We start from the raw sequence: 25641 nt of genomic DNA on the forward strand, positions 1-25641 counted from the left end.
AGCACGGGGACACAAGGGCTGCACCACCACCACGTGTATAAATAACCCGGGCTGGGGAGGGGTGGCTTTATTGAGTTAAAAACCCATCGGCGGGGGCTGTACAGGGCCATAGCACCATCGGAGAGAGCCGGGAGAGGGAGCGACAGACACCGGACACTCCCGGCCCGGGCAGCACCCTCAGAGCAGGAGCGGGGAGCAGCGGGGACGGGCTGGAAGACGCGGGAGCGGGGCCGGGGCGGCTCAGCCCTGGCTGCCGCAGGAGGAGAGGCTGTCGTAGAGCGAATCGCTGAGGGACTCGGAGTGTTCCAGCCCGGCGGGGCCGTGCCCCCCGTCCCGGGACCGTGCCTCCGTGCTGCCCTCGTCCCCCACGTCTGAGGCGCTGGGGGTCCGGCTGCTGCTAGTGCTCAGGGCGGGGGGCAGAGGTGGGGGAGCCTCCGGGGATGCCCCTCGATGCCCCGCGGGGCTGCACACGGGGGCCTGGGGAGGGAGGGACAGCGTGGGCATGGGGGGCTGCCTGTGGCAGACAGCCACATCTATCACTCCCCCGTGCTGGGGAACCTCTTACCCCCCCAGGGCCACTTTAAATCCTCCCCCCCTGCGGGCCACATGTGGCAAATGATCACAGAACTCTGGGGACGGTTCCCCCCACGTCCTCTCCCCGTGGCTTCATCCCCACAGCATGGGCAGGAGGGTCTGGGGTCCCTCTGCCGAGGTTTTGGGGTCCTGCTCCAGAGTTTCAGTGTCCTTACTCTGGAGTTTTGGGGACTCCACTCCAAGGTTTTGGGGTACTCCAGGGTCCCATAACCTACCCTTACCTGCACAGGCCGATGCAGCCCCTCCAGCCCGCCGGGGGGGCACACGAAGGGGTCAGCAGCGCCGCAGGCTTTGGCGTTGGGGAAGGTCCAGTTCTTGCTCTGCTGGACACGCCGCGGCTTCCTGGCGTCATCCCCGGTGTCTGCGGGAACAACGGGGGCAGCGCTGACCTGCGGGGCCCCCACGCCCCCCATCTCCCCCCCGTGAGCCCCCCTGCACCTTAACGGGGGTGGGCGCACACCCTGCACAGTGTGGGGGGGGACGCCCACCTTGGGGTGCGGCGCGGTGCCCGTGCGAGCTGGGGGGGGCAGGGAGGCGGCAGCCCGGAGCGCTCCGGTGTTTTCCCGGTACCAGAAGCTCTTCGGCGCTGGGCACCTCCCGCTCCAGCGTCCGGGCCTTGCGCGGCACTTTGGTGACGGCGGCCGGCACGGCTCCGGGCAGCGGCTCGGGGCGGCCCCGCGGTTTGGGGGTGTTCTTGGCGGGGACCCCCCCGTAGTCGGGGGGCGGGAAGGTCCCGATTCCGCTGTCCAGTGTCCGCGTCAGAGACCCGCAGGCTGCGGCACAAGGGGAGGGATCAGTGCCGGGGAGCCCACTGTGGGGCCCCCTCTCCGCCCGAAGCTCCCCATCACCCCCTCACCGGCGAAATGCTGCCCAGTCCCCGACTCGGACAGGCTCTCGTCGGACGGCAGCTCATCCCGGAGCCCCACGTCGGGCACCTGCGGGGATGCAGAGGCTGAAGGGCTGCGGGGTCCCCCCGGAGCGGAGGCCTGCGGGGTCCTCACCTTGTCCGAGGGCTCCCGCAGGTGTCCCACGATGCCGTTGCGGGGCGGGCGGCAGAGCCGGGGTTCTTTGGCGTCGGGGGGGACCCTCCGGAGGTCACAAAGCTCCCGCTTGTGCTCCAGGCGGGTCTCGTAGGGGACGTCCTTCCCGTCCACCCTGGGGGGAGGCTGCGATCAGGGGGACACCCCACCCTCACCCCCACCCCGAGGAGACCCAGGTGGGAGCTCACCTGTCCAGCAGCTGCTGCATGAAGGTCTCGGCCGTCACCTCCTGGTACATGACAGGGAGGGGGCCGGGGCCTCGCGGGGGCCCACGGGGACGCCCCTTCTCCAGCGCCAGTCCCTGCAGGAACGCGTGCTCCTCCCGCAGCGCTTTCCGCAGATCCTCCGCCTTCTCCATCAGCTTCGAGATGTTGAGACTCTCGGCTTCCAGCTTGCGGGCGGCCAGCTTGACCTCTCGGCGAAGGGGTGCGGGGGTCCCAGCCCACTCGCGCCCGCGCCCGCCGTCCCCTCTCCGGCTCAGCGCGGGCAGTTTGCTGCGCCGCAGCCCGAACCAGCTCGCCAGCCCGGCTGCCTTGCCCTTGGCCTCGGCGCCCGGCGCCCGCTCCTGCCCCTGCAGCCGCAGCACGTTCTCCTCGATGCCCTTCATCACCTTCTCCTCGATGGCCGAGTGCCCCGCGGCGCTCGGCGCCGGCCCCGTGGGCTCCGCGGGGTCCGCGGGGGTTTTGTGGGGACCCCCGCCCGCCTTGGCGCCCGCGGGCTCCTCGCCCCGCTGTGCCCCGGCTTTGCCTGCCTTGGTGGGCAGCTTGGTGGGGCTGCCGTGGGGGCTGCGGGAGGTTTTGGCGGGGGGCGTGGGGGGGGTCCGGGAGGGTGTCCGGCCGGTGCCGGGGCGGCCCTTGCCCCCCGCCTTGCCGGGGTCGCCCATGGAGCCGGAAGAGTAGCAGCGGGCCAGGGGCTCCGCGCCGTGCGCTGGCTCGGGGTGCTTCAGGCTGCCCCCCAAACCCCCCCGGGCCGGGGGGCGTAGCTCGGCCCCATGGCCCCGTTCGGGCCGCCCCGGGCCGGGCGGTTCGCGGCCCTCAGCCCCCCGCAGCTTGCCCAGGGCTGCCAGGCGCTCCTTGAAGGGCAGGTAGCCCGGCTCGGGGGGCTTCTTGCCAGGGCGGCGGCAGGGGGCCGAGGCCCCCGTGCCACGGCGAGAGCTAGGGGGGGAAGCGGCCGCCCGCTCCCCGCCGACCGCGGGTGCCGGGGACACGGGGGGCACGGGGGGCTGCTCGACCACCTCGAAGGTGCGGGGGTGGGGGAAGGCCTGGGGCTCGGTGGAGCCGGGGTCTGGGGCGGCATCGGGGGATGGGCGGCGGCTGAGCACCGGTGAGGCCTCGGGGTGGGCACCGCGACAGGGGATCTTGGAGGGGTGGGCGAGCTGGGGGCTGAGGCGCAGCCCCGCGGGGGGGGGCGGCAGTTTGAGCACCTTGGTGGGGGAGGGCAGGGGGTTGGGGACCCCGCCAGGTGAGAGCGGGGTGAAGCCCCCCTCGGGGCTCTCCTCACCCGGAGTGTAGAGTCCCAGGAAAGCGGGGTGCTCCCCGCGCCGCTGCCGAGGGGGGCCCCCGGGGGCTTCCCCGTTGCGCCGGCAGCAGCCCCCCCCCTCACCTCTCAGCAGCCGCTCGGCCAAGGCGCTGAGCAGAGCCCCCCGCGGCGGCCCCCCTTCCTCGGGAGAGGAGCAGGGGCTGCCCTCGGTGCCCCGCCAGCCCCCCGCAGCCCCTGGCCCCCGCAGCGGGCAGGGGGGCCAAGCCAGGGCTGCGCAGGGCTCGGGGGAGCCGGGGGAGGCGGGGGGGGGTCCCAACAGAGGGTCTGTCTCCTCCAGCTTGCGCAGCACCTCCAGGATTTGGGCTTTCTTTTTGAAGAATGGGGACAGGGCATCCAGGGGCGGGGCACCGGGGCTGAGCCCAGGGCTGCCCGATGGCACTGGTGGAAGCACCTGTGGGGACAGGGTTCCATCACCCTGTGAGCACCTGGCACTGAGCCCCCTGGTACCAGAGGGGGACACTCTGGAAACACAGAGAAGGACACAAGAGGCTTTGGGATGTGGACATAATGGGGACAGGGACATCTGGGGCAATGGGCTTTGGAGCCAGAGGCACCACAGATGGAGGGGCTTGGGGAGGTGGACACCATGGACCTGGAGAGGTGACACCACAGGGACCACAGGGACAGGGACCCTGTTGAAAGTGCCATAGGCACATGGATGGGAACACCACAAATCCAGGGAGGGGAATAGGACAGGACTCCGTGGGTCTGGGAAGCCTCGTGTCACAGGCCTGGTGATACCACACACTGGGAAAAGACAGTGGGGAAGGGGGTGACACTGTCCAGACAGGGGGACACTGGGACGGAAAGGGGTTGGGAACACTGGTACCCACCTCAGGCAGGGACAGACAGAGGCCAGGGAGCAGCAGGGGGGGCTCTTGCTCAGCAGAGCCTGGCGGGGGGGTCACTGGGACATCCGGGGGCACTGGCACCGGGTGCAGCGGCAGCTGGAGAGCAGAGAGGTGCTGGGCTAAGCTTTGGGGGGGCTCTGCCCCATGCCAGCCCCCCCAGCCCCAATGCAGCCCCAGGCACACCTGAGGGAGGGACCCAGTGGAGAGCTGCAGCTTCTGCTGGAACAGGTCACTCAGCACCTGGTTCTGCCGCTCCAGCTCGAAGACGCGTTTCTTCAGCTTGATGCACTCCTCACGCAGGTCCTGGCCGGGGTGTGGGGGGTCAGCCAGGACCCTGGAACCCCTCAGCATCCTCCCAGCCCTCTGACACCCTCCCGACACTCACCTTTTGGTTGAGCAGTGCCTGCACCACGTGGTTAGCAACCTGGGGAGAAGGGAGGTCTGGGCTGGGGCACAGTGCGCACACAGTCTCCTGCCCAGCACACAGGTGGGCACAGGTGCCCTCCGTGGGTGGGAGCTCTCCAGTACCTCGTCCAGGCAGCGCTCATACGTCTCCCGCTGGTTCTCATTGGCCTGGGCCAGGGCTGAGTTCTCTGCCTAGAACAGAGCAAGGACAGCTCAGGGCACAGCTCAGGGCACAGCTCAGGGGACATCGCCCTGGCACCGAGCAGACCCTCTGTCTCCTGGTGTCACACACAGCAGGATGGTGCTGCCCCAGGAGGGCCATGAAAAACTAGGAAGTGCAACCCATCACCACGGTGTCCATGCTCCGTGGCACCGGCCACAGCTGGCTTTTGGCACTGCCTGCTCTGTGACCACGGCTGCCCAGTAGTGCCATGTCCTGGTGGTGCCATCCCTGCCTACCTCCAGCTCCCGCAGGCGCTGCAGCAGCTCATGGCTGGTGCCCTCCTCTCCCAGCGCCGCGGGGCTCCCGGCTCCCGGCGCCTCGGCCACGCTCTCCGACATCGCTGCTGCGGGGGACACGAATCACCACGGGCTCCCTGCTGGCCCCCGGCCGGTGGCACCTGGCCTGAGGCACCTCCAGGCCCTGCACAGCTCGGCCCTCTCTTACCTGGCTCCGGATGTCCCCAGCCCCGAACCTGTGCGGTGTCACCTGCCAGGGAGAACTGGGCTGAGGAGGAGGATGGAGCCTCCAGGGTCGAGTCCTGACCCCTCCCTCCCGCAGGGACCCCTCCTGCTGCCCCCTTCCTTCCCGGTGCTACGGGGGAAGCTGATCGGCCCCGGGATGCACAGCACGCCCGGGACCGTGACCGGGACCAGCCCTGGGGCACCGGGATGTGCAGCACCACTGAGACTGGGACCAGCATCAGCCCCGGGGCACCGCTGTGCCCCAAGGACCGGGACCGCCACCGGCACAGGGTCACGAGGATGTGCAGCAACCACCGGGACCGGAATCGGCACAAGCCCCGGGGCACCGGGATGTGCAGCACCTCCGGGCTACCGGGATACGCAGAACCCGCGGAGCTGACCCCGGCCCCGGAGCACCGGGATGCACAGCTCCGGTGCACAGGACCCCCGGCGTTCAGACGGGCCCCCCCCCAGTGCCGCACACCCCCCGCTCCACCCCGGGCTTCCCCCGCCGCCGGTGCCACTGCGTCCCTCCGCAGAGCCCCGGCCCCGGCCCGTACTCACGCCCGGGGCTCCCGGTGGCGCCGCCGGTCGCGGCTCAGAGCGGCCCTGGGGCCGGTCCCGGCGACGGCGGCGTTTCCATCCCGGCCCGGCCCGGCCGCGCTATTGTTGGGAGGCGGCGGCGGCGGCTCCGCCTTCCCGCCGCGGCCGGGGAGGAGCCGCGATGGAGCCACCGCCTCCCCCGGTGCGCGGCTCCGCCAGCGCCAGCCCCGGGGAACCGGAGCTGAGGCCCCCGGGAGCGACGGCACGGGCACACCGGGAATCATCCCGGGAGGGGAAGCACCGGGAATCCCCCCGCGGCACCGGGCACCGCCGGAGGGACGGGGCAGAGCACGGAGGGATCCCCACTGGGCATCCCGCACCCTCTGGAGGGAGAGCCCGGAGCCCCGGGACCCCTCGGGGAGCCCCCCGGGGCTGCGGGCGCGGAGCCGAGCCGGGAGCCCCGGCCGTGGCCTCCACCCCCCGCCCCTCGAGGGTGACGTTTGGGGTTTTGGGGTTCACACGGGGCCACGCGTCCCCGGTTCACCCGGACCCCACGGCACAGGGGCAGGGAGAGGGGGGCTCGGCAGGACGAGGGAGACCGGAGGGGACAAGAGGAGGGTTTGGCGGGGATGCAGGGGACAACAAGAGGGTCTGGGAGTGATGGAGGGACAAGGGCAAGGTCTGGGGGGCACGGCCTGACTTCGCACGTGCTGTCCCCGTCCCCTGCAGCCCGTGGGGCGAACCCACGCGGGTCCCTGTGGTTCCCATTGTCCTTGAGGTGCCCGTGGGCCCCTCGCCTGCCCCCCGAGCAGGAAGCGGCCCCGGGGCCGGCGGCTCCGGCTGCGTCACGGGGGGAAGTGAGGCTCTGTCTGGAGGGGAAGAGCAGCCCGCGGCCCCCCCAAGCCCCGGCGGGTGCAGCCGGGGGGGCCCCGACAGATGGACAGCGAGGCCATCCCCTCCCCCAGCGCGAGGCCCCGCGGGGGCAGCGCCAGGGTCCCTGTGGGGAGGGGGACACGGCTCCGGCACAAGCAGGGCCACCCGGAGCCCGTGTCCCCTCCCCAGCACCCCCCAGTGACTCTGTCCCCTCTGCCTCGTGGGGACACGGCGTGGGGACACGGCACGTGCCCAAACCGCAGCCCAGGACGTGCCAGCGTGGCTGTGACGGGCTGGCCCTGGCCTGCCCCACACCAGAGTCCCCATGCCGAGCCCAGGGACAGGGGTGACAGCCCCGAGTGTCCCCAACCCCACTGAGCTGTTCTAGGGGCAGCCAGGACCCACTGGGGACAGTCCAGGGACTGCCAGGATGTACCAGGGACAGCAAGGACACCCCGGGGACAGCCGGGATACACTGGGGACAAGTGGGATGTGCTAGAGAAATGGCCTCGGGGTGCAGGGACACATGGAGGACAGCTGGGACTCGCCAGGGACACGCAGGGACAGCCAGGGATGCGGTGGGGACACTGGATGGAACAGTCAGGATGTGGTGGGGACAACAGAGACACACACAGGAGACAGCTGGTGTGTACTGGGGACACTGGGGACAGGCAGGTAGGATGAAAGACAGTGAGGGACACCCCAGGGACAATCGGGATGCAGTGGGGAAACTGGGGACACCCCAGGGACAGTCAGGATGCACTGGGGACACTGGGGACACCTCAGGGACAGCCGGGATGCAGTGGGGACACTGGGGACACCCCAGGGACAGTCAGGAGGCAGTGGGGACACTGGGGACACCTCAGGGACAATCAGGATGCAATGGGGACACTGGGGACACCCCAGGGACAGCCGGGGTGCAATGGGGACACTGGGGACACCCCAGGGACAGTCAGGATGCAATGGGGACACTGGGGACACCCCAGGGACAGCCGGGGTGCAATGGGGACACTGGGGACACCCCAGGGACAGTCAGGAGGCAATGGGGACACGGGGGACACCCCAGGGACAGTCGGGATGCACTGGGGACACTGGTGACACCTCAGGGACAGTCAGGAGGCAGTAGGGACACCTCAGAGACAGCCGGGGTGCAATGGGGACACTGGGGACACTCCAGGGACAGCCGGGGTGCAATGGGGACACCTCAGGGACAGTCGGGGTGCAATGGGGACACCCCAGGGACAGCCAGGACGCAGTGGGGACACCTCAGAGACAGCCGGGATGCTCTGGGGACAGCGGGGACACCCCAGGATGCACCGGGGACAGCGGGGAGAGCCGAGGACACAACGGGGATGCACCGGGGACATGCGGAACACCACCGAGCGGGCCACCCCCGCCGCTCCCCCGGGCTCAACCCCCACCCTCCCGCGGCACGATCCGGTGCCCGGAGGCCACGGATGCCCCCCCGCCTCCGGTGGCCCCGAGGAGCGGCCCGACCCCCCCGGTCCCCCCGCCGCGGAGCGACCGGACTCACCGGGGGCTACGGCGGGGCCAGGGCCGGGGCCGGGACGGCATGGCCGGGGCTGGGACCGGGACCGGGGCGGGACCGGCGGCGGCGGTGACGTCATGGCTCCACCGGGCCGGCCCCGCCCTGCGCCCCCGCCGCCGCCAATCCGCGCCCCGGGCATCCCCCCCTCCCGAATCCCCCCTTCCCGTGATCCCCGGAACCGCCCGAAACGGAGCCGGTACCCCCGCCCCTCCTTCCTCCCGGCGGGAATCGGTACCGAGCCCTCGATGGCGGCAGCCCCGGGATGGCACCGGCCTGCCCCGCACCCCACGGAGGCCCCCCCGAGCGTGTTCCCCCCGCCACGGCAGCCGAGCCGAAACCAAGGGTGACCCCAAAGAGCCCCCCCGGTAGCAGCAGCCGGGGTCTGGCAGCAGCAGGGTCCTCCCCTCCCTGGGGACACCCAGCCCCCCAAGGCACCCCCCAATCCCGGGCTCATCCACACCACACAGGGACACTGAGCACCCGCCTCCATCACTTTATTGTGGGGGGAACCGCAGGACGGAACCTCTGTCCCCCCAAAACACCACAGGGCCACATCCCCGCCCTAGGGCGTGGCAGAGACCCCCAGAATCTGGTGATTTCCCTCCCCAGCCTTCTGTGGCTACGCGGAGGATGGGAGGCTCTGGAGCCCCATCCCGGGGTTTCTGTGGCTGCAGGAATCAGCAGAGCTGGAGCTGCAGCTCATCCTGGCACTGGAGCAGCTCTCCAGTCCCCCCAGGTCCCACGGTGAGGGTCCCCCGGGTGTGGAGACCCCGGTGCTGCCGGGCTCAGCCCACGGCCCCTGGCTCCAGGCTCCCGTTGGCCGCCGCTCCCCGGGCCGGGCTGGACGAGGCCGTTCCCTGGGGCTGCTGCTCCTCCCGGGGCTGGAACGGGAGGTGACTCTGCTGGGACAGCACAGGGACATGGGATGGGGTGTTGGCCGTGCTGGGACACAGCGTGGGGCAGTGTCACTCCCACACGAATTGGTCACTCCACAGGGTGGGAGCACCAACAGACCGGGAGATTTTTCCTCTGGGCTCCTGCTTGAAACCAACAGCTACAGCAAACTGGGGGTCTTCAGTCAGAGCCTGGGCTGTGGCCCCCCCACCCAAAAACCTGGAGCCACGACAGGAGAGTGGGTGACATCACCTGTCCCTGTGGGGACACCCCAAAAAGCCCCAAGCTCCAGCCAGGATGACAGGAACAAATTTCAGTCGTCCCAGAGAAAATTAAGACTCCCAAGGAAGAAAGGAGAACCCCTGGGCTGGGAAACAACTCCCCTAAAAACCCCAACTGGGATTAAGAGGTTCCAACAGCAGGCCAGACATCCCCAGCATCCCAGACATCTCCAGGACAAGGGTGGCACTGAGCCACCCACAGAGCCTGCTCGGGGGCTGCCACCACCACCCTGGCACCCCTAATGCCATCCAGACCATGGGCACACCCAGGCTCTGGAGCTGCTGTGAGGGAGAGGAGCCCCCAGGCCTGGTGGGAGGAAGAAAAACCCATCCCAGGGGGGGATCAATCCCACCGGGCCATACCTGGGCAGGCACCTCGGCTGGAGGGATGAGAGGGGTGGAGGAGCTGCCCCTGTCTGGCTCCTCCAGGGCCAGGATGTCGATGGGAGCCTCGGCCATGTCCCTCAGGGATGGGTCGAGGGTCACAGAAGGGTCAAAGAGCAGAGGGGATGGGGGGCACTGCATCCCATCACCCACCACGTCCAGGTCCTGGCAGGGAAAACAGTGGAGTGGATCATCAGGAGGGGGCTGAGGAGGCTCTGAAGCAGCAGGAAAGGGAGGAGAAAGGCAGGGAGGAGGAGGAGGACTGGGAACCATGACGGGGGGCCCCCCAGCCAGGAACACCCCCCATGAACCCCCTTCCTCCTCCTCCTCCTGGAATGCCATGATACCGGCTGGCACTGCTGAGGACAAGGTGAGGGACACAGCACCTGAAGCCAAGTGTGTCCCCCAGCACCTGGAATGGCTTTGAAAGGGTCCAGTCACACCCTTCTGGGGACCCCCAGAGCAGTCCCAGCTCTCCAGGATGTCACACACATTCCAGGGAACCCCCAGAGCCACCCCTGATCTTCAGGATGTCACACACATTCCTGGGGACCCCCAGAGCCACCCCTGCTCTCCAGGCGGTCACACACATTCTTGGGGACCCCCAGAGCCATCCCTGATTTCCAGGATGTCACACACCCTCCAGGGGACACCTGGAACATCCCCACCCTCTCCTAGGATGTCACACCTCCTCTGTTGGCCCTGACAGCACAGATGGGGATGGACAGGCTCTGAGCACTGCTCCATCTGCCCTCCCTGACATGGGGAGGGGCTGGGATTTGTTTTGGCTCCAGAGGGGGTTTGACACGAGGGTGACATTCCCGTGACTCACCAGTGGCACCTCCCCAGCCTGGCACGACGTGAGACACAACACAGATGCCCCCAGCAGCTTCCATGAATCTGCACCGCTCCAGAGGGAGCTCAGAACCCTCTCAAAGGACACGATGAGGGAAAACCATCCTGCTTTTCCTTCCTAACCCAAAAAATCCACCTCCTGTTTGCACAGAAAGGGGCTGGGATCTGATCTGAGCCCTCCCCCAGCCTGACCCTGCTGGAGGAATTCCCTCCTCCATTGCCAAACTCCAAAGGAAATGCAAGGTTTGCCTCCAACAGCAGAGCTCAGCAACCTCAGGGCACCCAAACACCGAGGGGACACCTCACAGCAGCAGCTCCCATGGATCCTGCTGCTCTGCTTTTGCCTCAATGCACTCCTGAGGCTCTGAGCTGGGTTGGTTTAAATGCACGATGCCACAATAATCTGGGGATTAAAATCTTCATGTTTTCCTCATGCCAGAGAAAATGGGGGTGGGGAAAAAAAATCCTCTTTTTAAGAGGCCCTGCTCTTAAAGAGCACAGCCATTCCAAAGAGCAGCCACCAACCCTGGAATAGCTCCCAAACCTTTCACATTCCTGCATTTTTAGACTCTCAGGATGCATTTAGAATGCAAAGATCATCCATGGACAGGGACAGCTTCCACTATCCCAGGTGGCTCCAAGCCCTGTCCAACCTGGTCTTGGACACTTCCAGGGATCCAGGGGCTTCTCTGGGCACCCTCTGCCAGGGCCTCCTCACCTTCACAGGAATTCCTTCCCAATATCCCATCTAAGCCTGCCTCTGGAACTGGAAACCATTGCCCCTTGTCCTGGCACTCCATCCTTTGTCCAAATCCCTCTCCAGCTCTCTGCAGGCACTGGAAGGGGCTCTAAGGTGTCCCTGGATCCTTCTCCTCTCCAGGCTGGGGAGCTGTTCCAGCCCTTGGCCTCACTCCAGCAGCTCCTCCTGTGCTGAGAACCCCAGAGCTGGGTGCAGCATGCCAGGTGGGCTCTCAGGAGGGGGCAGAGGGGCAGCTTTGCCACTTACATCGCTGAATTCCAGGGGCAAACTCTCCGTGGGCTGCAGCTCGGCTGCGCTCAGGTACAGATCCGTGGGGGCTGCCCCCAGCTCCTGGGGAACAGCCAGGACCTGCTCTGGGATGTACATCTGGGGGGGCAGCCGGAGGTGCAGGGGGCAGCAGGGCTCCTCAGACAGGCTCACGGGCACGGGTTTGTTGCAGGGAACTTCCTCAGAGCCTTGGCACGGCTTGAAAAGTGTCTGGTTTGTATCCTGGCAGATATCTGGGAAGAGGAGGTCAAGGAAAGCAGCAGAGGTACAGCCAGAGACTGCAATACTGGGGATCATCCCTGAGCTGGGGGATCCTTGATCCCATACTGGGGATCATCCCTGAGCTGGAGGATCCTTGATCCCATATTGGAGGTCACCCCTGAGCTGGGAGATCCTTGATCCCATATTGGAGGTCACCCCTGAGCTGGGAGATCCTTGATCCCATACTGGGGGTCATCCCCGAGCTGGGGGATCCTTGATCCCATACTGGGGTCACCCCTGAGCTGGGGAATCCTTGATCCCATATTGGAGGTCACCCCTGAGCTGGGGGATCCTTGATCCCATATTGGGGGATCCAGAGGGATAAATGCTGATAAATGCTCCCAATTTCCCCACAGATGGTGTTAAACCCACCCCCATTTCTCCCAGATCAGGAACCCAGAGGCCAGAGCTGCACCCCAACTGCCCAGGGATGTGGGTGACATTATTTCCATGATGGAAAACTGGGACAAGAGCCACAGCCCTGCCGTGGGGGCTGGGAGATGTGGCTGGATCCCTGGAAACCACTCAGATTCTCAGCTGGATGTCACAAAGGCACGGGATTAACTTTTGTTTGCAGACATCCATGGAAAATGATCAGCTCCAGCCCCACAGGCAGGGAGATCCCAGCACACACAATGCCTTTTCCACAGCCAGGATTTGAGTTATGGTATTTCTATCCTCCCACTGCATTTTCCTTCCCAGTGGAAAACCTGTTCTTGCCAGAGGTGTAAATGGGATTTCCTGCCTTTAATCCCACAGAAACTCTGCTTCAATTGCATCACACTTGCAGAGCAATCCAGAGGCAAAGGAGCTACAGATCAAAGCCCAGCCTGCTCTGAACCCATCACTTTCCAACCCTCTCCTCCTCTTCCCACACCTATCCTCTTCTTCTAAGCCCTATTCTGATCCCATCTTCCTCTTCCAACTCCATCCTCTTCTGACTCCACTCCTCCTTTTCCTCCTCTTTTAATCTTTCTCTTCTTCCCACCCCTTCCTCCTTTTCAACCTTCACTTCTTCCAACCTTTTCTTCCATCCCTTCCTCTTCTTCCATCCCTTTCTCCTCTTCTGATCCCCATCCTTTTCTTCCAACCCCTTCCTACTCTTCCTCCCATCTTTCTCCTCTTCCATCCCCTTCCAACCAGGATCATCCCAACTGCAATTTCCTCACACACACCAGGGTAGGAAGGGGGAAAACCCCCCAAATCCACATAAAACTGGGAAAAGACACCAACTTTAAGGCAGTTTCTTAAGCTGTCTAAGTTTGAGATTCACCCCTCCCTCCTCTCCTCCCTACTCCAAGGATTTCTCAGGAATCCACTTCCTGGCAGGCCACGGGGAACCAGAATCTGGGCTGGCAGCAAAGTCAGAGCCCAGCCCAAGAGAGAAGGACCTGGGACAACCAAGGGAAGATGTGGTGACGGAGCATGGGGTGGGGAAAGCAGATTTTCATCTCCTGGAGCAACTCCCAGCTCCAGCACTGACTTTACTGGTAGCCAAAAGCACAGATTGCCAAAATGACAAAAATCCCAGGCTCCATCTGGAACCTCCCAGCCTTCCCCCATCCCTTTAGTGCCCTGCCACAAACAATCCAGCTCCTGGAAGCAAACAGAGCCCGAGAAGCTCCAGAAAAGCCACAGATGTTATCAGATGTTATCGGCTGCCCGAGGAAAAGCTTGTTTGTGTCACTGAGAGTCAGCTGAGAGCTCCCGCCAGACCCAGCTCTTCCCTCCCTCCCGGGAGCACCAGCTGCCAACAGCAGCTTCTCTGGCTGTTTTATGGGATTTCTCCTGGCTTTATTTTGAGGTCTGTGGTGGTCAGAGAGAAACAAAGGCAGCTTCCAGCTCCTGCTCCCTGCGCGGGGCTGGGGGAGTAGGAGAACTCCAAGGGAAAAAAAAAACCCAAGGGCTCTCAAAAATCCGGAATTTCCCAAGAAATTTGAGAGCTCCTCAAGACCCAAGAGCTCCCAAAAACTCAGGAGCTCCTGCAGACTCAGGAGCTCCCACAAACCCAGCAATTCCCACAAACCCAGAGTTCCCACAGACCCAGGAACTCTGGTAACCCCAGAAGCTCACACAAATCCAGCACCTCCCATGAACCCAAGATCTCCCACAGATCCAGAGGCTCCTCCTCACCCAGCCCTGGGACTCAGTGCCAGAATTTGTTCTGACTCACCCCACTGCTCCTCCTGCAGCTCCATCCTGTCCCAAATCTGGACACATCCACCCACTCACACAAGAATGGATGGAGCAGATGCACCCAGAGCAATGCTGGGGTCATGGACCCCATATTGGGGGTGATCCCTGAGCTGGGAGAGCCTTGATCCCATACTGGGGGTCATCCCTGAGCTGGGGAATCCTTGATCCCATACTGGGGGTCATCCCTGAGCTGGGGGATCCTTGATCCCATATTGGGGAATCCTTGATCCCATAATGGGGGTTATCCCTGAGCTGGGGAATCCATGATCTCATATTTTGGGGTGATCCCTGACCTGAGGGGATCCATGATCCCATATTGGAGGTCACCCCTGAGCTGGGGAATCCCTGATCCCATATTGGGGGTGATCCCTGAGGTGGTGGGATCCTTGATCCCATACTGGGGGACATCCCTGAGCTGGGGGATCCCAGTGGAACTTTCAGAGCCAGCTCTCCAATAGCTGAGGCCGATTTGGGAAGTGGAACAGCTCAAGGCTGTTCACACACACATGAGAACCTTTTGAAAGGTCACAGAGACTGAGCTGGGCCACAGCAGCTCCGAAGAGGCTCGAATTACCCCTCCACATCCTCCCAAAAATCCCCAAGGGCATACTCTGGTGTGTGTGTCCTCAGGTGAGGGGTAGGCTCTGCTCCCAAGGAACAAGACAAGAGGGAAGAGCCTCAAGATTTGTCAGGGGATGTTGAGGAATTTCTGAATTCACCAGGAGGAATTTTTTCCATGGAAAGGGTGGTCAGACATTGGAAGAGCTGCTCAAGGAGGTGGTGGAATCCCCATTCCTGGAGGGGATCCATGCACATCTCCCAGCTCAGGCCTGCCTGGGTTCTCTGTTTCCAAGTGAAATGCCTTCTGTGTTTGGATGCTCTGGACCCAGGAGACCACGGCAGGAGCGGCCCTGGGACCAGCCCTGCCCTGCCCTTTGTTGCTCCCACACGAATTGGCTGTTCCATGGGATGGGAGCACCAACAGACAGGGAGACATTTCCTCTGGGCTCCTGCTTGAAACCAACGGCTACAGCAAACCGAGGGCCTTGATTCAGGGCCAGGGAGGGAGAAAGGAGGCACAGCCAGGGGTAAACACTCAGGGAGAGGGTGGGATCAAAGGATACGTGTGAGGCAGTGCCGGGTCAGCGGCAGGGACGGGTTGGAGCACCGGACATCATCGACAAAAGCCAAGCAGCGCTGGCTGGAGCGGGTGGTGTGAGCCTGAAATCATGGAATGGTTTGGGTTGGGAGAGACCTTAAAGCTCCTAAAGCTCCTGTTCCCATAGGCAAAGACACCTTCCACTGTCCCATGCTGCTCTAAGCCACATCTGAACTGGCCTTGGGCACTTCCAGGGATGGGGCAGCCAGAGCTGCTCCAGGAAATCCATTCCAGGGCCTCCCCACCCTCACAGGGAGGAATTTGTTCTCAATATCCCATCTAAACCTCTCATTTCTTAGTTTAAAACCATTTAATCTTGTCCTGTCACTGTCTATTTAGAACTCTCTCTCCCTTTTTTTTCATTAAGCCTCTTTCAGGCACTGGAATGGGCTCACTCAGACCCAGGAGCTCCCACAGACCCAAGAGCTCCCAAAAATCCTCAAGCCTCCAAATACCCTGAGCCCTCTTTTCTCCAGGATGAGCCCCCAACAGCTCCCTCATCTCCTCAGGATGAGGAGACCTTTTTTTCAGACCTTTCTTGTGCTCCAGCCCCCTTTCCCAGCTCCATTCTCTTCTCTGGACTTGACCCTCAATGTCTTTGTTGCCGCGAGGAGCCCAAAACTGACCCCAGCATTCAAGGTGTGGACACCAAGAGCTACCACAGACCTGAGAGCTCTTGCAGACACAGGAGCTACCACAGATCCAGAAGCTCCCACAAACCTCAACTAAACCCCAGGAGCTTCTCCAAACCCAGGAGGGGTGGCAGCTAGGGCTGTCCTTGCAGGAAGGACAGGAGCACCCACGGACCTGATTGATCTTGCAGACACAGGAGCTACCACAGATCCAGAAGCTCCCACAAACCTCAACAACCCCAGGAGCTTCTCCAAACCCAGCAGGGCAGCAGCCTTGCAGGAAGGGTGTTACATGGGGTCACTCCCAGAAAGACAGGAGAGGAGAGACCCCTCCAGGATGTCCCCACGGACCTGCTGGGCTGCGCCGTCGGTGGCCAGGACCCTGCGCTCGCGGAGCTGCCGGTGCAGCAGAGCCTCCACCCCGTAGCGCTGCCGGTAGCGCCGCAGGCACTTGAGCCTCTTCAGGTTCTCCCTCTCCTTGGCCATCAGCCCCTCTGGCCCTGTCAGGAGGCTGCTCCCTGCAGGAATAAAGGAAGAGTCAGGAATCTGCCTGGTTTTTTGGGCTTTGAGGGCTCCATCCAAGCAGAAGCTCAGCTTTGGGTGACGCCTGGCGGTGCAGGTTCCATCCCAAAATTTATCCTGAACTTTCCTCAAACACCAGGAACCCACAGAGTATTTTTAAAACCTCCTTTAAAAATAATTCAAGCCACTCCTGTGCATTGTGATTTCAGCAGCAGAATAGAAACTTGTCAAATTCCAGGTTGCTCCTGTGTCCTGAGTTCTGGAAGATTCCCGCCAGCATTCCTGGCGTAATTACAGGGCAACGCTCAGGATCTGCTCTTCTCTGCCTCATTTGCTAAAAGAGTTCTGCAAAATTGGTATGTACCAAACTCCTGGCTATTTTTACTTGAGCCTCAGCTGAATTATGGCGTTTTCCAGGATGAGCTATTAAAGGATGATGCTGGAAAAAAGAGTCCTTTGCTCTGCAATACTTGGGATCAGTTACACAACTCGGTTTTGCCTCTGTTGAACTGGGAATTCCTTCTTTCAAGAGCATATACTGCACAGAGACAATGCCAGAAGAGGCAGAGGGAAAGCTGCTAAGGAGGAATATGCCAGTATAGCAGCACTAGTGTTACTGCAACCAGCTCCTGTCCACACACCAAGGGCCTTATGGATGAAAATTTTTTGTTCGTAAAAGGAAAAAACAGGAAATCCCAGTACAAAATAAGCACTTTTGTCTCAGAATTAACATTATAGCTCATTTCCTGCCAATGCTGCAAGCTCTGAAGAGCAAAGAAATGCACAAGCTTTGGAACTGCAGTGATAGGGATCTCTGGGCACAGGACCAGCACAGAATCATGGAATCACTCAGGCTGGAAGAGCTCTCCAGGATCAGAGTCCAACCTGTGACTGATCCCCACCCTGCCAACCAGACCAGAGCACCGAGTGCAATGCCCAGTTGTTCACTGAACACCTCCCTGGGCAGGTTCAATGCCTGACCACCTTTTCCATACAGAAATCCTCTTGATGCCCACCCTAAAGCTCCCCTGGCACAGTTTGAGGCCATTTCCTCTTGTCTCAATGTTCCATGGGAGCAGATCCTGACCCCCACCTGGCCACACCCTCCTGTCAGGGAATTACAGAGTGAGATGGTCCCACCTGAGCTCCCTTTTCTCCAGGCTCAGCCCCTTCCCAGCTCCCCAGACCCTTCTCCTTGTGCTCCAACCACTTCCCCATCTCCAGACACACTCCAACCCCTCAACGAAACACTGAGTGTGGAACCCTCCCCTTACCCTGCTCTGAAATCAGCCTCTAGAAAGGCCCAAACCCTCCTTTCTTAGCAGATTTCTGTGCCCACCCTCAGGCAGGAAGTCTGGGCTCACCGATGGCCTCGTGCTCTCCCTTCCTGCTGTGCAGGAACCGGCGTTTCTTCTCCTTCAGGAGGTGCTGCAGCCGCTTGAACTGGTCGATGTAGAGGGACTGGAGGCGGATCAGCTTCTCCCTCATGATCAGAGCCACCTCCTCAGCTGTGTACACTCCAGCATGCCTGGAAAAACCAGGGAAACAGGACCTGTTTGGGGGGACCCTGGAGACTGATCCCCCCAAAGGGTGTGGGGGCCCCTCAGGGTTGATTCCTGAAGGGTCTGGGGCTGATCCCTGAAGGGTCTGGGAATCTTGTGAGTTTTTTCTGCTGAAGAGTCTGGGGGTCCCCCAAGGATAAGCCCCCAAAGGGTGTGGGGGCCCCTCAAGGTTAATCCCTGAAGGATTGGAGATTGCATGGGTTGTTTTTGCTGAAGAATCTGAGGGTCCTTCAGGGATGAACCCCCAAAAGGGTATGAGGGTCCCTCAGGGTTGATTCCTGAATGGTCTGGGGATCCCAGATCCCCATGGGTTTTTTGCTGAAGAATTTGGGGGTCCCTCATGGATGAACCCCCAAATGGTGTGGGGGTTTCATGGGTTTTTTTCTGCTGAAGAGTCTGGGGGTTCCCCTGAGATGAGCCCCCAAAGGGTGTGGGGGTCCCTCAGGGTTTATCCCTGAAGGGTCTGGGGATCCCATGCGTTTTTTCTGAAGAGTCTGGCTTCCAGGCTAAGCCCCCAAAAATATAAATTTAACTGCTCCCCCAACCTACTTGAGGGGATCCTCCTGGTCGCTGTCGATGCTGTCAGCTTCACTGTCAGGGTCCCCACGCCACGTCTGCTCCACGGTGACAGGGTCCTGCTCACAGTCACTCCAGCTGTCCTCATCTGCAAGACACAGCAGCAGAGTCACAGGACACTGTCCCACATCCCAGGATGGCCAGGGACACCTTGGAGCTTGGCCCCATGGAGCTGAGCAGGCTCTGCCTCATGCCAAGAGGGAATTCTCCACCCCAAAACTCTGAGTGAGGGACATGGAGCAGGAAATTACACGAAACCTCCCAGTTTGGAACAACCAGAGCGCACTGGGAATGATGCTTCAGCCCTCCCAGGAACCAGAGAATTCCAGAACACACTGGGAATGATGCTTCAGCCCTCCCTGGAACCAGAGAATTCCAGAACACACTGGGAATGATGCTTCAGCCCTCCCTGGAACCAGGGAATTCCAGAACACACTGGGAATGATGCTTCAGCCCTCCCTGGAACCAGGGAATTCCAGAACACACTGGGAATGATGCTTCAGCCCTCCCTGGAACCAGGGAATTCCAGAACACACTGGGAATGATGCTTCAGCCCTCCCTGGAACCAGGGAATTCCAGAACACACTGGGAATGATGCTTCAGCCCTCCCTGGAACCAGGGAATTCCAGAACACACTGGGAATGATGCTTCAGCCCTCCCTGGAACCAGGGAATTCCAGAACACACTGGGAATGATGCTTCAGCCCTCCCTGGAACCAGGGAATTCCAGAACACACTGGGAATGATGCTTCAGCCCTCCCTGGAACCAGAGAATTCCAGAACACACTGGGAATGATGCTTCAGACCTCCCAGGAACCAGGGAATTCCAGAACACACTGGGAATGATGCTTCAGCCCTCCCAGGAACCAGGGAATTCCAGAACACACTGGGAATGATGCTTCAGCCCTCCCAGGAACCAGGGAATTCCAGAACACACTGGGAATGATGCTTCAGCCCTCCCTGGAACCAGGGAATTCCAGAACACACTGGGAATGATGCTTCAGCCCTCCCTGGAACCAGGGAATTCCAGTGGTATTATTTCCATGCTAAACCTGCAGGATCTGGGTCTGGCAGCATGACACACCAGGCTTTACAAAACCCCAGCTTTTACTCCCAGACCATGGGGTCTTTTTCCCACTGGACTGAAGAAGGGATATTTCTGGCTCTCCCCCACAGGAACAGAGCAGCTTGGCACTGCCTTAGGAGTTGCTGCCTAGAACAGAGGCTAGACAATGTTGAGAGAATAAAGTGGGTGTTGATTAAAGGCCTTCAACAGATTCATCTTGGGCAGTGAAAAGCCTCTCAGAGGCTACACCCAAGATGGATGATGGCCATGAGTTTTTCAGACAGATCTAAGTTTGGTCCATTTATTTATCAGGGGTTAATTCTACAATTACCTTCAGGTAATGAAGTAATTAATTACCTTCATTACCTTCAGGTAACAAAGTCATATTCCCCCAGTTTGCACCCCCTCAATTAACTTTTTTTTTAATGCTTTTCAGGGTCTGAGGCTGTAGGGTGCCCCTGGATTTCAGGCCCAGAGTGTGGCTGCTGAAAGTCTGGTCAGAGAAAGAGCCAGATAAACTTTCCCAGGTATTGCCCTAGGAAATTCTGGGAAAGCTCAGAGAAAGAATTAGAACAATCTTTGCAGCTGATGTTTTGAATATGTAAATTACTTGTAAGAGGTGCAAGAAGGGTGGTGTGTCTAATTAGCCAGTGGTGTGAGGGAAATTGATTGAGTTCACCTGTATTGTAGCTGTCTATAAAAGTGTGTGGTTTTTAATAAACTCGGCCTTTTCCACCATGAAGAAAATGGAGTCCTGCATGATTTATTCCAACACCAGAGGAATTGCTCTGTCAGACCAAAAAGTGAAGACAGTAGCTAATATGGAGTTTAGAGTTATGCACTAATGCAGTAAAGGATTTTGTGAACACCCAGGGCACTGGGAATATTTCTCTGCGTGCTCTGGGGTGCACTGACTTTGACCCCCACTCACGGAGAAAGCTTCCCAGACTCCAAGCCAGATTAGAATTCACAAAAGTGTGAAACAGATTATAGAGAGCAGTGTAGGGCACTGGGGGAAAAATTGAGGTTTGGGATTTTTAGTGTGCAAGATGGAGGGCACAGGGGGTCATGCTGGGCTTCTTCCTTCTTCTCCATGGGTGTGGGTGGCATTTTGTAATCGGGCAGAAAAGTCCCCACTGGGGCTCTTTGAGATCAGTTATTGGTTAAAAGGGAAAATAATCTGGGTGTCAGTTCTTCATTGGATAGTTTAGTCTTAAAAGACCTTGTACCAAGAGACTGTTGGCCATTTTGTGCCTTGCTGCAGAACTCACAGCAGTGAGACTGTTTTACTGATAAGAAATAAGAAACACTTGAGTCCAAACATGAATTACTGGTTTAAGTGCCTTCAATGCAGACCCAGAAAAACCAACAGCAGGTACCCCCCACAGGATTTGAAAAGCAGAGGCTAAAACCTCAAGGCAAGGTGCTCGGTGCTCACCCAGGATGCGGCTGGCCTCACTGCGGCTGCTCTCGGCGCTCTGGCTGCCCAGCTCTGCCCGGGCATAGGAGCTCAGCTGGCACAGGAGGGTCTCACCCACGGGCCCGGGGTTGGATTTCTTCACCTGAGCCTGCATTGCCAGCGCGTTGCGCCGGGCATGCTCCGCGCAGAACGAGGTGCTGTGGGACAAACCAGGGCTCAGCACTGTGCAGGAATTCAGGAATTTGGGTAAGAAAAAAAAGTTTATCTGAGCATCCCCTGCCCCAGCTCCTGCTGCTGGAATCCCTCCTCCACCACCAAACACTACAGCTGTGCTGAGGAGGAGGAATGATGGGGAATGATGGAGGAGGAGTGATGATGAGCACTCCATTGATATGAGAAGGCTAATTAATTAATTATACTATACTATAATAATATTGTATAGCATATACTATATTATACTATAATATACTATATTATATGCTATATATACTATATATATCTATACATATGTTATAATATTCTATATACCATATAGACAGTATATATAAAATGTATATATGCACACATATACTATACTATTCTATAGTAAATATATTCTATATACTATACATACACTATATATCTATACTATATATTGTATATATAGGGTTATATTATATATAGTATACTATATATATAGTATATACTATACATAGTATTCTATAATATTCTATACTATATTACATTACATCTAAACGAAGGAGGAATGAAGAGAACTCCATCAAGATCAGGAGGCTAATTAATTACTTTATTATACTATACTATTAAAGTATAGTATATAGTATATACTATATTATACTATACCATATACTATAATATACTATATATGACATATACTATAATATTCTATTCTATATATATTCTATATACTATATACACTATATATATACTATAAATATTATACTATATATTATATAGATAGGGTTATGCTATATACAGTATACAGTATAGGTATACAGTATATAGTATAGGGTTATGCTATAGACTATAATTATGCTATATATATTATATATAGGGTTATACTATATAGAGTATACTATTATACATATATAGTGTATACTACATATAGTATACTGTAATATTCTATGCTACAATATTTTATATTATATTACATTACATCTAAACTGAATCTGCCAAGCACTCAACCCTGCACACAACATTCTGAAACTCGTGACTGTCACCACACACACACCCTTCACACATACACACACACACACACACCCCTGGCCCTGACAGGCCAAGGAAACAAAACTCCATCACTTTGGGTAAACAAACTCCATATTGCATTCTACTTTTGCACAAAATCAGGCACAGCAAACGATAAGAATTGTGTTTTTCTTTCTCTGAGGTTCAGAAAATGTGCATCCCAAAAATATTCTTGGGAAGAATTGCACCTTGCTTTTTCTCCATGAAGAGAAATGTGGCTACAAAACACCAAGGCACAGTCAAGGTTTGCCTCCAACAGCAGAGCTCAGCAACCTCAGGGCACCCAAACACCGAGGGGACACCTCACAGCAGCAGCTCCCATGGATCCTGCTGCTCTGCTTTTGCCTCAATGCACTCCTGAGGCTCTGAGCTGGGTTGGTTTAAATGCACGATGCCACAATAATCTGGGGATTAAAATCTTCATGTTTTCCTCATGCCAGAGAAAATGGGGGTGGGGAAAAAAAATCCTCTTTTTAAGAGGCCTCTAAAGGCATTTAAATGAGCACAGCCATTCCAAAGGAGCAGCCATCAAGCCTAGAATAGCTCCCAAACTATTGGAATAACCAAACCTTCCACATTCCTGCATTTTCACAGAATCCCAGGACGCTTTGGATTGGGAAGGAATGCAAAGATTATCCAGTTTCACACCTGCCATGAGCAGGAACACCTTCCACTATCCCAGGTGGCTCTGAGCCCTGTCCAGCCTGGCCTTGGACACGTCCAGGGATGGAGGAGCAGCCACAGCTTCTCTGGGAAATCCATTCCAGGGTCTCCCCAGCCTCACAGGGAGAAATTTGTTCCAAATATCCCACCTAATCCTGCCCTCTGGCAGTGGGAAGCCATTCCCTCTTGTCCTGGTACTCCACCCCTTGTAAATATTCTCTCCATCTTTCCTGCAGCTCCTTCAGGCACTTTAAGGCCACAATTAGGTCACCTCTGAGCTTCTCTTCTCCAGAACAATCCCAATTCTCTCAGCCTATCCTTCTAGGAGAGCAGCTCCATCCCTCTGCTCATCTCTGGACTCACTCCAACTGCTCCATGTTTTTCTTGAGCTGGGCCTCAGGAAAAGCTTCCTGAGCTCTGGATGCAGCGCTTCACCTGAGCAGGGCAGCAGGGCAGGGAAAAAGCCCTGGCACCTGGAATCCCTCACAAGGAGCTGGCTGCAGGTCCAGCCTGGAATGCTGAGAGCCCCCCCACCACTGTGGGAACATCACCTCTGGCACCAGCAGCAGAGAACAAAAAGATCTTTCAGTTAAAGCCAGTGAGGTGGGTGAGTTTTTCAGCTCTTCTGCTTCCAAACGTTCTCACTGGACTCTGCCTTCCCCACATTTTATGGCACAGGGACCAGGGTGGAAACAACCACTGTCCGCATCCCAGTAAATCCTGGAAGCAATGCTCCTGTCAGGAATCTGTGCTCTGTCATCCATTAACTGTCCCACCCCTCGAGCATTTTAAAGGCCTAAGGGAAGCAACAGCACAACCAGGCCAAAGCTCCAGAGGGATCTGAGTGGCTGCTCTGGGGATTATCCCCTGGCACAGGATGTGCTGGGATGAGGGAGGGATTGCACACACAGTGTAGGGCCTGGAGCACTGCAGCCACCTTCTGCTGGGTCAGGGCACAGCCCACAGTCCCCACATAACCCCATGGAATCTTTCTCCAGCTTAAAAACATTTTGGAAAAAGGGAAATGCTTATCAGAGGTAATCCAAATGCAGCAGCTGAAAGAGAAGAATCCTGAAAGGGACCCACAAGGATCACCAAGTCCAACTCCTGGCCTTAAACAGGACATCCCAAAATCCCACCATGCTCCTGGGTGCATTATCGAAACACTCTGGCAGGGCTGTGGATGAGACCACTGCCCTGAGGAACTGCTCATGTGTTTAACTGGGGAAAAAAACCTTTTCCCAAAATCCAGTCTAAACCTCCCCTGACACAACTCCAGCCACTCCTTCAACAGGGAAGACAAAGAGAAAAACCTCTCCCTGCCTGTTTTAATTCCATAGTTTGGAACTGGAAAACCAGGAGGAAAAGCCACTCACCCATCCTTCTTCTCAGGTTTGGGAGCAGCATTGGGACAACGCTTCCCATTCTTTGTGGACACGTAGCTGCACTGTTTGAAGGGAGCATTCCTGTCCTCAAGGATGTGCTTGATGCAGAATTCCTGCCCTTCCAGGCGGGGCTGGGAGCAGGGGCGGGGGGTGAAGGAGCAGGCCAGGGGCTCCTGAGGCCGCGGCACCGGGGTCAGGCGGCCCCGGCTCGTCGGCAACACGTGAATGCGGATCCTGTTCATGCTGACGCTGCAGGGGGGATGCAGAGCAAGGGAAGGGAGTGGAATAAAACGCTGATACAATGAAAAGTAGCAGCGGGAAAGAATTTGAATCGAAATCCGACCCCTTCAGCAGAAGATGAGGCTGCTTCTATGGAGGTAACTCCCAACAATGCTCGAGGGAGCTTTTAGCCCTGCAGGAATCTTGGGGGGATCCTCTTCTCCCAGTGCACCCCCAGAGCATCTCCTCGGTGCTCCCAGTGCCCATCGCTGCCTCTATCCCGACGTGTCCCGGTGACTCGTTCTGCCCCGCTGCCTGTGTTCGTGCACGTCTCCATACCGGGGCATCCCCGCTGCCCATCCTGCCTCAGCCACGCTCTATCCCGGTCTCTTCTGGTGCTCATTCCGGTCTATTCCCGCCTCTGTCTCGGTGACCCCCAGTGTGCATCCCGGTCTATCCCCGGGTTTATGCCGGTGCCCATCCTGATCTATCCCCGCCTCTATCCCGGTATATCCCGGTCCATCCCAGCCTCTCTCCCGGTGCCCATCCTGATCTATCCCCGCCTCTCTCCCGGTGCCCATTCTGATCTATCCTGGCCCATTCCAGCCTCTCTCCCGGTGCCCATCCTGATCGATCCCGGTCCATCCCAGCCTCTCTCCCGGTGCCCGTCCCGGCGCTCTCCCGCCGCGCACGTGCTCTGACGCCGCGCTCCCGCGCATGCGCGCTCCCGCCGCCAAGGCGCCGCCATTTTGTCCGCGGGCGGCGGGCGTGAGGGGCACCGCTGAGGGGCGCCCAGGAAGCGCTACCGGAGCGGAGAGCGAGAGAAAACCCGCCCTCTGGACTGCGCAGGACAGAGGAGCCCAGGAGAAGAACTCGGGGACCGCGCTGAGGGGCACATCGGGCCCCATTGGGAGCAGGAGGCGCCGCCGCCATCTTACCTCTCTGCCGCCGCGGCCTCCGTGCTGCCGCGCCGTGCGCCCGCCCCGCCTCCTCACTGGCTCACCCGCCCGCCAATCAGCGGCGAGCACGGGGGCGTTCTCGCGCTTGATTGGCTCCACTCGCAGTCACTCACGCAGAGAGTGACCACGCCTTCCTAGGGTCACGTGGGGACGGCGCGGCGGGAACGCGACACGTGGGTGCGGCGGGAGCGGGGCGGGGGTCCCGGGACGGGAACGGGGCGGATCCCGGGGTAGGACACCGGGGGGAAGAGGGTTCCG

The 25641-nt window shown here is 59.2% G+C and overlaps 2 protein-coding genes and 2 non-coding genes across 7 annotated transcripts; all 4 read right to left on the reverse strand.

Annotated features, from left to right (window-relative positions):
- Nucleotides 1–34: 34 nt before the first annotated feature.
- NCKAP5L (NCK associated protein 5 like) lies at nucleotides 35–8136 on the reverse strand. Its single transcript, XM_050984803.1, has 12 exons — nucleotides 8064–8136; nucleotides 5097–5138; nucleotides 4889–4995; nucleotides 4553–4621; nucleotides 4410–4448; nucleotides 4208–4327; nucleotides 4007–4120; nucleotides 1823–3564; nucleotides 1451–1749; nucleotides 1083–1367; nucleotides 816–955; nucleotides 35–477 (listed from the first exon to the last, which is right to left on the reverse strand). Exons 3-12 carry the CDS (start codon nucleotides 4988–4990, stop codon nucleotides 241–243), a joined length of 3147 nt encoding a protein of 1048 aa, XP_050840760.1. The 5' UTR covers nucleotides 4991–4995; nucleotides 5097–5138; nucleotides 8064–8136; the 3' UTR covers nucleotides 35–240.
- A 419-nt stretch (nucleotides 8137–8555) lies between these two features.
- KANSL2 (KAT8 regulatory NSL complex subunit 2) lies at nucleotides 8556–25421 on the reverse strand. 4 transcript variants are annotated; one of them, XM_050984888.1, is made up of 10 exons: nucleotides 25363–25421; nucleotides 24197–24454; nucleotides 20931–21109; nucleotides 18401–18515; nucleotides 17654–17817; nucleotides 16119–16285; nucleotides 15101–15197; nucleotides 11499–11752; nucleotides 9617–9802; nucleotides 8556–8980 (listed from the first exon to the last, which is right to left on the reverse strand). In XM_050984888.1, the coding sequence occupies exons 2-10, from the start codon at nucleotides 24445–24447 to the stop codon at nucleotides 8864–8866; spliced, it is 1530 nt and encodes a 509-aa protein (XP_050840845.1). In that variant the 5' UTR covers nucleotides 24448–24454; nucleotides 25363–25421; the 3' UTR covers nucleotides 8556–8863. The 4 variants fall into 4 exon arrangements, with proteins under 4 accessions (XP_050840845.1, XP_050840843.1, XP_050840844.1 ...); XM_050984886.1 differs by lacking the exon at nucleotides 25363–25421 and adding an exon at nucleotides 24988–25346; XM_050984887.1 differs by lacking the exon at nucleotides 25363–25421 and adding an exon at nucleotides 24988–25345 and having other exon boundaries at nucleotides 8556–8977.
- On the reverse strand, nucleotides 9039–9166 carry LOC115484712 (small nucleolar RNA SNORA2/SNORA34 family). Its single transcript, XR_003945420.1, has one exon. It is a non-coding gene; the product is annotated as a small nucleolar RNA SNORA2/SNORA34 family (small nucleolar RNA).
- LOC115484711 (small nucleolar RNA SNORA2/SNORA34 family) lies at nucleotides 14910–15037 on the reverse strand. The gene has a single exon (XR_003945419.1). It is a non-coding gene; the product is annotated as a small nucleolar RNA SNORA2/SNORA34 family (small nucleolar RNA).
- Nucleotides 25422–25641: the final 220 nt, after the last annotated feature.

This window comes from Serinus canaria, chromosome 25 (genome assembly GCF_022539315.1).
Source record: "Serinus canaria isolate serCan28SL12 chromosome 25, serCan2020, whole genome shotgun sequence".
Classification (NCBI taxonomy): domain Eukaryota; kingdom Metazoa; phylum Chordata; class Aves; order Passeriformes; family Fringillidae; genus Serinus; species Serinus canaria.